Genomic DNA, 12,560 nt, shown 5'->3' with positions numbered 1-12,560 from the left:
TGTCCCCCACACTCCCCCCGTACCTCACACCCCCATGTGATCTGTGGCTTAACTTGTGAAAGTGGGAGAAAGAGAGAAAACGATATTGAGGACCCGCTGGCTCTCAGTATCTTGACGGTTTGCCTTTGTCCTCTGGGGCACATTGGGTGTGATGAGAGTTGCTGCTGGGGTCAATGACAGGCAAGGGTTTACTCACAGAGCCCCTGGCCCTGGCCTAGGGGGTGGTAAGGAAGCCAGGACCATTCTATTTTCCATAGTGTTTAAGGAAGTCGTGCTCTGGCGCGTCTCTGGAAAATGCATGTTGTTCAGGCCTGGGGAGACACACCCCTCTTGCATCTCTTAGCCGGTCTGCTGAAGTTCTCCGCTCTGTTGGCTTGTTCATGGTTATTTTGCTTCCTCAGTTCTGCTGCAGGCCTCAAGAGAAGCCGGTCCAGCTGCACGTGCTGTGGCACCAGGCGCAGATTAGACTCTTAGTGCTTAAGCCTGGTGAGGTAATCGTCACATGCTCCGTGGTTTTAAGCAGGAACCACCCAGGTTACTGTGGTCCAGGAACACATCCTAACACATGTGTATGAGACACTAGGTTACTCTGAAGACCAGAAGGGTTGTATGAACATATTTGGTACATTTGTTTTTGTGTTTCATGTGTGTGTCTGTTCATGCATGTATGCATGCACACCATGTGAAGGTCAAGACAGCTTGCAGGAGTCCGTTCTCACACCAAGTGGAAGAGTGGTGGAGCTTGGACTCAATGGCAAGCACCTGGACCCACTGAGCCGTCTGCCAGCCCAGTGATCACATTTATATCCTGATCCCTTAAGAGTAGGGAACACTCCATAATGCTTGCAAGCACACCCTCGGGGAGTGGCTGCTGTCCCCAGCTCTTTCCCAGATGCTGTCGTCTGTTGTAATGGCTGACATAAGCTTTATCCATGTATTGACCTTGACTCTCCTTTGAACTAAAGGTGGCTGACGGGGCCTCCCACCTGCCGTACAGCAGGTTGGGGCAAGCTCAGTTATATCAGACACTATAAAGGAGCTTCTTGTTTGCACTCTAGAGGGTGGCAAAGGAGGCCAGTGGTTTGGCTGGGCTCCCCTGGCACCCGTCCTCCCGTTTATTTCTAATGTATCTCTTGCGTTCACCTTACCCTCCAATCATGTGTCAGAGACATCCTCTTGCCTCAGCCTCTTGAGTCCTGTATTATAGGTGTGCACCCCGACTGCCAGCGTATAAATCATCTTAGAGATTAGATTTTCAGAAGATTAATCTAGAGCATTGAGATTAGTCAAGTGGTGCTTATGTAATTGTTTCCCAGGGAAAAAGCTAGCATGGTTGTCCCTGAAGAACGGGAAGGCAGAGATGAAACCAACCTGGACCTGGCAAGAGGCACAGCAGCCATGGACACTCCCACTGACACTCGGAAAGCTGGTAAGCCCCACCCTGAGCCTTTTCTGCCTTTAGAGGAAGCTGTGAAACCGCAGAGCCACATAGCTGAGCTTTTTATATAAACTCTTAAAAACACGAATTGGGCAGGGGAGATTGTTCACTGGTAAGGAGCTCTTGACTGTTCTTGCAGAGAACTTGAGTTCCATTCAGCACCTACACCAGGCAGCTCACAATTGCCTATAGATTTAGCACCATCCTGTGGCCTCTCAGGGACATGCACTCATGTGCTGCATATAAACTCATGCAGGCACACACACATATGCATGATTTAAATAATAATAAATGATTTTTAATGAAAAGGAAATGATTTGGGGAGACAGCAGGTGAACTCTACCAGTAAAGCCTTCAGAGATCTAATTGGGCTCTGTACTTGAGGAACCAGTTGACTCCCACAACAGCTGAAGGATGATTTCCCCAAGTCCCTGTGCCTGTAGTCTCAGGGTCACATGTTACTGGGACTTCCTAAGGGAACACAGGCACCCTCCCAGCTCCAAAGCGTTTTCCGCTTCTTGATATCTCTCAACTCCTGGGTGTTTGGCATGCTACCAAGGTCCGCTGGACTCCAAGTATAGCACCCTTATTCACAAGGACTTCCACTTCCGTGTAAGCTGATGTCAGCCGAGCAGCCTAAGAGAAACAGTAGGGTTAAAGATGATTTAACCTCTGCCAACATTGGGTACACTTAGACCTAAGGTGAACAGTTTTCATGCTCCTGCCTTCCCAGTGGTGTTCTGCCTGCCATGGTTCAGAAACAACAGAGCCAGCTGCTTGTGCACTGAAACCCTGAGCCTAAGGACTGCCTTCCTTCCCTTGTTTTACCTGCATTTGTCAGGGGCTAGAGAGAGAGGACTGGAGAAATGGCTCAGAGGTTAGAGACTTGCATGAAGGCCTGAAAATCTTAGTTCCAAGGCCCCTCCTACTGGGTAGCGAGAGAAAAGCCATTGTGAGAACTGTGCTCTAATCTCCACACATGTGCGGTGCCCACTCGGCCTGCCATGCTTATTAAAGCTGTGAGGGTGCTAGTCTGGAACGCAGAGATTCTGCGTCTGTGCTGAACTGGGCTCTCATCCCAAAGGCACAGGGTGGAGAGGGCCTCGGGCGGCACGCTCTAGGGAGCCCTGCTTCAGAATGTCTGTACCCTTTATGAAGCAGACTCTGCCTTGCCTGGTGAGCTTTTGGGAAGAACTGTAGCCTGTAAGGCAGGATGGAGGAGGTGAGGTCCTGCTCGAGGTGCCACACACAAAGCAATTCCTAGAGCTCTGCGCTTTGGAAGCCGGAGTTCCCTGTTGGTACTGTAAACATTACACAGACTCAGTGACTTGAGAGCCGCACACTGACCTTTCAGGTCTGTAGGCTATGCAGATCCCCATTGGCTGCCACTCATTAGCTTCAGGGCTGTTTTCTTCCTGCAGGTCTGTAGAAGAGCCATCCCCTTGTTTTTCCAGTGCCTTAGAGTCTACCTGAGGTCCTGGCTCATGGCCCTTCCTCTACCCTCATAGCCATGCTGATGTCTTCTCTGACCCTAGTGCCTCTCCCTTTCCTCAGTGCTGAACCAGGCCAAGTTGTCTGTTCTCTGTTGTTATAACGAATACCTCATGAAACAACTTAGAGGGGGATAACTGGACCTATGTTAAAGGCCTCAGTCCACACCCAGCCAGCCTCATTATTCCTAGGCCTATGATGAGTCAGAACTGTGGTGGAAGGCTGTGGGACATGAAAGTTGTTCATTTGTGACAGCAAGCAGACAAATGTCTGGGTAAGTGCAGGACACCTCCTAGTGGCCTGCCCTGGTGGTCTGCCTCCTCTGGCGGCCCTATCTCCCAGTGGTCCATTCGGCTGTGACCTCATCTCACTACCTTCCTCTGGCCTCCACACATGGGCTCAACATAGCTGCACATACACATGCCCACACACAATCCCTCGCATACACATGTTCACATATACACACACAGATAACACTCATACCCAAATGAGGTTCTTAAAGCAGCAGCATTAACATCCCTGGGGTTTGTTGAAAATGTACTTTTTGAGCCTTTGATTCCACATCTGCATTGTTCTGCTTGCTCTGTAGCCCCAGGTATGCGCATTAGTATGTAAGCTGCTCCCAACATCTTCCCTTCCCATCTCTAGACCCAAAGGTAATGGCAACAGCTCAGAAGGCAGTCTGCTTAGCCCCTACAGTACATAGGGCCTGGAGATATAAGAACCAGCACATGCATGCATACATACATATACACATAAATACATACTCTCCATGAGGGAGCAGAGGAACCAGAGCAAAGGTGTTTGTGTGCCATTGTAAATCATAAACTATGAGTGCAGTCTAACTTTCCTATTGACTCCATTCAGAGTGATAGAAAGTGTTACAGCTATTCACCTGTTTAATAACAGAAACATTTAACCCTATGCAAAGTCATCTCTAAGTACTCTTCCCTGTGCCACGACCTAAATTCCCCTTTTCATAGGTGGCCAGGAGCGGAACGGCACACAGCCCAGCATCGTGGTGGACATGCGTGAGTTTCGGAGCGAGCTCCCATCTCTAATCCATCGGAGGGGCATTGACATAGAGCCAGTGACTCTGGAAGTGGGTGATTACATCCTGACACCTGAGCTTTGTGTGGAGCGCAAAAGTGTGAGCGACCTCATTGGCTCGCTGCATAGTGGCCGCCTATACAGCCAGTGCCTAGCCATGTCCCGCTACTACCGGAGGCCTGTGCTACTCATCGAGTTTGACCCGAGCAAGCCCTTCTCCCTGGCACCACGGGGTGCCTTCGTCCAGGAGATGAGCAGCAGTGATGTGAGCTCTAAGCTCACACTCCTCACCTTGCACTTCCCACGCCTGCGGCTGCTCTGGTGCCCCTCGCCCCATGCCACAGCCGAGCTGTTTGAGGAGCTGAAGCAGAACAAGCCACAACCTGATGCGGCCACAGCCATGGCCATCACCGCAGACTCAGAGACGCTACCTGAGTCAGACAGGTATAACCCTGGCCCCCAAGATTTTGTGCTAAAGATGCCTGGGGTCAATGCCAAGAACTGTCGCTCCCTGATGAATCAAGTGCAGAACATCGCAGAGCTGGCCACCCTGTCCCTGGAGCGACTCACGGGTATCCTGGGGCACTCGGGAAATGCCAAGCAGCTGCATGACTTCCTGCACACTGCCTATGCAGACTTGGTGTCCAAAGGCAGAGTGAGAAAGTGACTGTTCTCACAGGGCTACGTATCGTCATTTGCATAGCATTCATTCTTTCCCCAGGCAATTAGGGCCTGGCATTCTGTCCCCCAGGGCATTTGTCCAGAAGCCAGGATTTCCCCCTGGGCTCTGTGCTGAGGTGTGTGTTTGCCCCCTCTTGCTGGCTCTTGCCCCTCTGTGCTCTGTCTATGCCATGCCTGCAGTGACCCATTTTCAGTAAGGTGTGGTGAGATCATGCCCCTTGAAGCAAACACAACCCAGTTTGCTTCTCAGGCTAGTGGAAGCACGCCATCTTGGTCCTAACACTGGCTACACAGGGCTTGGTAGGCCTGAGACACGGCTGCTGTTCCTAACGAGCTTCTTCACCTCCCACTCACAGAGACAAACTGGCTCACTAGTCTCCTGGTCACCAGGTATATGTAACATGTACTGTGACTCGGTTGTTTAAACCAGTGTTTTTAACAGAATTAATTGCTTATGGACAAGATTTGATGAGTTAATAAAGGGCTCCTCAGAATTCTTGGTTTCTAAATGTTTGATCTCCAAATTCCTACTCTGAACCCAAATAACGAGTCCAAGTGTCCCCTAGACCTCACTGACATAAGATACCAGTGCCATACCAGAAGCACACCATCTCTGCCCTGCCCGTGGTTGTGTCTTGACTGCTTCTCCTTGCCTGGGTAAGGACTGAATGTGAGCAAGGGGGTTCAGGTGCTTTCTAATGTGGGTTTCTCTCCTTCTTCCTAAAGGATTGTGGGTAAATGGATAAATTGGTGCAGAGAACACAAAAATTCAGAAAAAAAATTACATAGTTTGTTTAAAGACCCACAAACCAATCTCATGATTGATTTAGACTGGATTTTCTGTGTTAAAGTGGGATTCATCGGGGTTGGGGATTTATCTCAGTGGTAGAGCGCTTGCCTAGCAAGCGCAAGGCCCTGGGTTCGGTCCCCAGCTCCGAAAAAAAAAAAAAGAAAAGAAAAAAAAAATGGGATTCATCACATCTTCATGTTGTTGTAAACTGCGATACTTAAGCATTAGCTGCTTATGTGTTCAGTGACAGGCAGTGAGCTTTCTACCTCAAGAGCTAATACCATATAATGTCAGCCTTGCCACATGGTTGAGTGTTCCATCGCTGTCAGCCATCTTTGCCTGAACTGAGGAAACAGTGGACCTTGTAACAAAACTACTATCTCCTCCCACTTTAGCAAAATACTCTGGACAGAACCTTATTTGTTGGCATCTTGATTATTGGGACATTCCTTCCAGGACCCTCTCATGGTACAGTGTGTGGAAACCGCTGTGGAGGCTTCAGTGGTGTTTGCTTAGAGCCTCTGCCTCCCCTGTGGACTTCAGACCCTCTCTAGGTGGCTCACAGCAGGACATGTAGTGTGTAAGGACCGGTTCCACATGTTCCTCAATGACAGGAAAAGAGCCCGCGTGATGTGGTTGTTCCTATATTCCCAGTCCTTGGTTAGTTAAACCCAATGATGCAGAGCCCTTCAGGAATGGATGTCAAGGGGTGTGGAGACGTAGTTGATTACTGGAGGTGTGGAAAGTGGAAAAGGTCAAGCAGTAAGCTTATGGTGGAAAGGGGTCTGCGTTCAATCAGGGTTAAAGGTGCCTTCTGGACCTGACAGAAATGCCTGGTGAGTTGCACTGGACTGCGTGGTCGTTCCCAGCTCATGACCACGGACGTGCCACTTCCACTTATGGTAGCAGTCTCCTTCCTCCATGTAACTCCGCCCCCCTTGTCGTTTTGTTCCATAAAACAAAAATCTTAGCATAGCTCTTGCTTTGATGGGTGTTTCATTCAAAGTTAAAATGTCAAAGCTCTTCTGGACAGCATTTTAAACAATCCTTGTAACCTAGTGCAGCTAGCAGTCTTTAACCCACTGGCTTCCAATGTCTGTCAGATCAAGTCAGCTGTTTGCTGCGACCCCCATTACTGGGGACTTCTGTTGCCTCACTCCTCCTCTGCTGACTTCACTTCTGCTGCTCATTGCTGGGGTGGAAGGCTTCCGGCACATCCATCCGTTGTTTAGTTTTCTCAGACTTTTTTTCACACATTTTTAGAATCTGTTTCCCAGCAGCATTTTGCTACCTTTGATGTTGTTCGACATCATAAATACTGATGAGCCCCTGGGTAGCTTTTAAAAGACATTTAAAAGGTCAGCATTGTGTTTACCAGCTGTTTACATAGAGCCTTGATTACAAGACATTATCCTTGAATTTACTTTCTTACTGTTCTTAAAACTATATGAGGTTATATCCTACTCGATAGTGGCCATCAAGGCAAGCCTGGTGGCCCTCAGCCCTAACTAATCCCAGCTCTGGGGAGACAGAGGTAGGCAGATCTCTGTGACTTTAAGGCTAGCCTGCTCTATACAGTGAGTAGAGTATAGCTATATAGTAAGACCTGTCCCAAAACCAAACAAATGTGGTGGCCATCAGCACTGTCCCCAGTGGTCCTGACTTCCTTTGGTGAAAGCTCACTAGACTGTAGCCCTGCAGCTCACAGGGGACAGGAAATGCTCTCTTCCAGCCCCCGGCAGGCCAGGAACTCGAGGTCCGGTTGTAGAGATTCAGGGACTTCGTGAGGAGGGAGGCTCTGTTCTAGAGTTCCCTTTGCTTCTCCAGTGGATTTGATGTCACGCTACCATGGAAAACCTGTTGAGGGAAATTCTCCATTAGTTTACTTTGACTTTAAAATGTCCTCTCAAAAGAATTTAAGAAAAAAAAAAGACAGTGTGTCCAGGCTTTGACAAGAACTGTCATGTTTCTTGGTTGTTTTGCTCTCATTTTGATGCTATTTCCTGTCTGATCCTGAGCTGTGGGACACAGTTGTCCACCTTTTTCAGCAGGCACTTGGTAGTCTGCACCATTGCGCTGTTGGAGGGCTGTTTCCGTTTGAATGCTGTTTTCATTTATGGTTCCGTAAGCCAAGATTTGATAAAACTGGAGTATATTTACTCGAAATGGGGGTGGGGGTAATTATTTAGCATCTCCCTCGGCTTCCTAGGCAAAGTGAAAGTGGCAGTGCACAGTAAGAGAGTACATGCTGCCAGCAACACGTGTGCCCTACACAGTGAAGGCGTTCATTATGCACAGTAGATAGATGGCTAATGCAAGTTCACTCTGAGTCATCGCTTCTGCCTGGCTCTCAGTAACCCATGCTCTGTGTCATCAATGTCCTTGGTTGTCCCCTTCTTGACATGCTGTGACGTCTTCTTACCAAAGAAGCTGGGGAAGAAAAGCTGTTGTCCTTTGGAAATAACAGTTGGTTGAAAATGGTGAGTGTGTGTGGTGTCCGGGGCATCCAAACAAAGGGTCAACCCCTGTATTTCGGTCCTTTTAACTCACAAGTTGGAAGAGGTAAATCGTTCCTTTGATAGCACAGGAATTTATTATTATTTCTTAAGCAAGTTTAATTATACTTTGAATTGGGTCACCACCGTGGTGTCCCCATCACTGCCTCTGCTTTGAGTGTTCGAGCACAGCCCTTTCTAATGCCCAGGAGACCGGTTATTTTTCACTCCTAGTTGTACACTCCTAATAAAGACTGGCAAACTGTTGAACCGTTTCTTCACAATAGTGCCATGGTGCTGCTGATTGGCCACTCGTGCCTTATCTCATTTAATCGCCAGCACAAAGCCACGCAGGTGCACAGACCTCTGTGGTAACAAAGCTGTGACCAGAGAGCTCAAGCAGTTTGCCCATAACTGTTATTCATAAAGCCATGATGTGAAAGCCTCATGGTCTGACTTCATGAAGCATGAGTGTGGGAGTGTTCCTGGGTAGGGGCTGTTTGAGGATGTGTGGGTGCCCATTTTCATGTCTATAGTTCCAAATACCCTAAAGGAAAGGCAGATAGGCTTGTTTCCCAGTCAAGATCAAGTGTGCAGACCTGCAGAGGGCAGAGAATGCCCAGAGCCCCCCTGCCCAGCTGCCTGTTGCCTCAGACTTTGAAAGGCTAGCCATTATCTTACTTAGGGTTTTACTGCTGTGAACAGACACCATGACCAAGCAACTCTTATAAAGGACAACATTTAACTGGGGCTGGCTTATAGGTTCAGAAGTTCAGTCCAGTATCATCAAGGTAGGAGCACAGCAGCATCCAGGCAAGTTCTACATCTTCAGCTGAAGGCTGCTAGGAGACGACTGGCTTCCAAGCAGCTAGGATGAAGGTCTTAAAGCCCACACCTAACAGTGACACATTTACTCCAACAAGGCCACACCTACTAATAAGGCCACTCCCTTGGCCAAGCACATACAAACCATCACAGCCACCTTCTGCTGGTTGATTAAGAAGATGGTTCTGTAATTATATATATAAAAAAACTAGAGATTTTTCTAGCTATGGCAACACTTGCCTGAGATCCCAGCACAGCACTCAGGACTGAGACAGGAGGATGGTGAAATTCAAGGCCAGCCTGAGCTGTATGGCAGATTCACGTGTAGCAAGTAATAACAGTGTTCTTGATTCTTGCCCAGGAACAGGAAGGGTTGCTGGGCACCTCTGAGTCAGCTCTGTGTGTTGTTGAACGACTTCTGCGTAAATATCTAGGTCTTTGATTTATTTCTAACCCAGTCTTCACATCGTCCTGATAACCTTATTAGTTCAATTACATAATAACCAGGACTCGGTGTGGAGCATGGTCTGGAGAGAGCTCAGCGGTTAAGAGAACTGGCTGCTCTTTCAGAGGATACGGGTTTGGTTCCCAGCACCCACGTGGTGGCTCACAACCACCTGAAAGTTCAGTTCCAGAGGATCCAAATACCCTCCCCAGGCCTCTTCAACTACATACACACAGTGCACATATGTTGATTTAGACAAAACACTAATGCATATAAAATAAATACTTTTTATTGAAATTGATTCTTTTCTTATATAATACAACCACAGTGTTCTCTCCACCCACTCCTCCCGGCTCCTCCTTCCTCCCTCACTCCCAGATCCCTTTTAGAAACTCTGTTTCTGGGGCTGGGGATTTAGCTCAGTGGTAGAGCGCTTACCTAGGAAGCGCAAGGCCCTGGGTTCGGTCCCCAGCTCCGGAAAAAAAAAGAACCAAAAAAAAAAAAAAAAAAAAAAGAAACTCTGTTTCCTTTTCAGAAAAAAGTAAGCCTCCCAGATGACAGCCAAACATGATAAAACAAGATACAATTAGACACAGCAAAAGCCCTCAGATCAAGGCTAGATAAGGCAACCCAACTGGAGGTAAAAGCAGGCAAAAGAGTCAGAGATACAGCCAGTCCCATCGTAGGAGTTAGTGTAAGTTAGTGTATGGCCTTAACATACATATGGTAAAGCGTGCTTGCCATTTCAGTCTCTTATAAGCCCACGTGAGCACTGCTTACTAGATTCAGTGGGTCCTCCATCCTCTCTGATTCCCACAGTTTCTCCTTCCCCTACTCCACAGGGTTCCTAGAGCTCTGAGGAGGGATGGGATGGAGACCTCCAGTTTAGACTCTCACCGCATGGCTGGCTGTGGGCCTCTACCCCCACCTGCTGCCAGAGGAAGCCTCTCCAATGACCCCTGCACAAGGCACTGAGCATAGCAGAACAGCATTAGGAATCACCTCATTGATTTTGTGTGTTTTACAGGTTGTGTTTGGTTCTTCCCTAGATCTCTGAGCTACCCAGAGGTTCACTTTAGTGAAGAAGAGTATTTCCTGCCCCAGTAAGAGGATCTGAGTTCAAATTCCCAACACCCCAGTAGCAGCTGGGCATCACTCAGCTTGCAGCCTCAGTGTTGCTGAGTGGAGATGTGAGTCCCAGCAATGGTGAGTTTCAGATCCAGTGAGAGACCCTATCTCAAAAACATAAGAAAGCAATGGGAAAGCACCCATTGTGTCTTCCCTTGGCTTCTACAGGCAAGTATATCAATTTCTTTAACCTTTGGTCCGCTGTTTGTGAATTTCACATCATACACCCCAATCCCACTCACCTCTCCCTCCTTTCATGCCCACCCTCCACCCTTGCAACCTCCCCGCACCAGAGAAAAGACCCTGTGAAAGCTGTAGTGTGTCACAGTGTGTCCCACAGTATAGACCCTTTGGTCTACATTCCTATGCTTGCATTTGTGCATTGTGTTGGTCTGGTTCGAAGTCTCTGGCTTCTGCCTCTCTATTAAGACTGGAACCTCAGAAATTCTCTTGTTGCCCTGTGTCATGAGATCCTGTAGGATCAGGTCCTTCTTGCACTCCAGCCAATTCATTGGTGAGATAGACGGGAGTGGGCTGTCCTGCTCTCAAACCCCAGGGCTGGCTCACTGGAAAGTCCCGTCCCCAACACCCCCCTGATACTCCCACCTCCATCCCTGCTCCACCACCCCCACGCAACCAGAGCCAGCCCTCCCCTGCTGCCTAGGTGAGGTACAGGACCTGCAGCCAGTGAGGGACACAGCCAGTTATCCCAGTCTCATTACCTAGAAGCCAGTTCTTCTGCCTGTCATAGGTGGCCAGGGGATGGGTGGAAGGCAGCTGGACCACCTCACAGCAGACGAGAGGCAGGGCTGTCTCTCCTGACCTCACACCCTGGACCTTCAGGCAGCTCATCTATAACTCCCAAATCCAGGGCCAACTCTACTGTGCCAGCCAAGCAAGGTGCAGGACCTGTTCTCCCAAATGCTGCAGCAAGTGAGGGCCAGCCCTCCTGCTTGCCATCAGTGGCGCGCGCGCGCGCGCGCTCACACATACAATTCTGAAAAAACTGTTTAGCTTAATTCTTTCTGTGAATCATGGTTTTTGACTTTTGAAAACTACTTTTTTATAGCATTGCCAAACAAGCGCCCATGACTCCCAGGGATAAAACCTATTTCCAGCATTATATATCGACAAGTTACACCTCGTTAAAGAAAAGAGTTTGTGGGCTTCAAAGATAGCTCGTAGTGAAGAGCACTGGCTGCCCTTCTAGAGGACCCAGGTTCAATTCCCCACACTAACATGTTAGCTCAGCCATCTGCAACTCCATTTCAGATCTGGCATCTGTTCTACACCAGACACACACATAGTACACAGACATACATGCAGCTGGATCACCCACACACATAAAACTCAACAAAAGTACATTTTTAAAAGGATATATGCTGAATATATGTAAATGTATATTTTAATTGGTATTTGAAACATAAATGTATATATACTTTTATATTTATGTAAGTAAAATTATATAAAATATGCATTATTATGTTTATTATATAAATATATTTGTATATATTTATATATAAAATAAGCATATAATAAAGTAAATAGTATAAATAAAAATATATTAAAATAAATATACATTTACATAAGATAAAGATAGGATGAAAAATAAACATTTTCATGTTTTAGAGAGCATGCAGAATATTTCATTACAACATTGTTAAACATATATCCCATGACACTTGGGTCATATTTGTGCCTCACCCATCTTCCCTCCTCTGGATCCTCTTGCTTCTCTCAAATAAACCCTTCTGTTCTCAGAGTGTGGTCATCCGTGTTCTGGAAGTATAATTTGGTACTAAGACATTATTATATTTAAAACCGCATGTTAATGCTTACTTTTAAAGATTTGTGTGTGTGTGTGTGTGTGTGTGTGTGTGTGTGTGTGTACACATGTGAGTGCAGTGCCCAAGGAGATCAGAAGGTGGCGCCTGGCAGGGGTGCTGGGGACCAAGCTCAGGCTGGAGGAGCAGTGCTGTCAATCACTGATCCATCTCTGCAGCCCCAGTGGTGACAATTTTAAGAACTATAGTTCATTTTCAGATGCTTTTAAGTGCCTTCTCGGTGCATGTGCCAGGGGAGTCTCTGTTCCCACAGATTTGTGAGTGACAAGGAAGAACTGTGACTAGTTTCCAGGCATCTCGTCCCACTAGAGAATGCAGCTCCCGGAGAGCTGTGGCCAAGCAAACTCCATTCTGCTGTTAGACAAAAGGGTTC

General features: G+C 47.7%; 1 protein-coding gene across 6 annotated transcripts in view; it reads left to right on the top strand.

The window, feature by feature from the left end:
• Ercc4 (ERCC excision repair 4, endonuclease catalytic subunit) overlaps nucleotides 1–5,154 on the top strand; it is a 32,092-nt gene extending 26,938 nt beyond the window's left edge. For 5 of the 6 annotated variants that reach the window (XM_039087015.2, XM_039087014.2, XM_039087016.2 and 2 more), the window contains 2 exons: nucleotides 1,317–1,429; nucleotides 3,913–5,154. In XM_039087015.2, the coding sequence (XP_038942943.1) occupies nucleotides 1,317–1,429; nucleotides 3,913–4,646 (847 nt within the window). In that variant the 3' untranslated portion in view covers nucleotides 4,647–5,154. Of the gene's footprint in view, nucleotides 1–1,316; nucleotides 1,430–3,912 lie in introns of those variants that run through there. The other variant, XR_005489982.2, reaches the window with a different exon arrangement.
• Nucleotides 5,155–12,560: the final 7,406 nt, after the last annotated feature.

Source organism: Rattus norvegicus, chromosome 10 (assembly GCF_036323735.1).
Source record: "Rattus norvegicus strain BN/NHsdMcwi chromosome 10, GRCr8, whole genome shotgun sequence".
Taxonomy (NCBI): Eukaryota; Metazoa; Chordata; class Mammalia; order Rodentia; family Muridae; genus Rattus; species Rattus norvegicus.
This window is presented reverse-complemented; position numbering and strand designations above follow the sequence as displayed.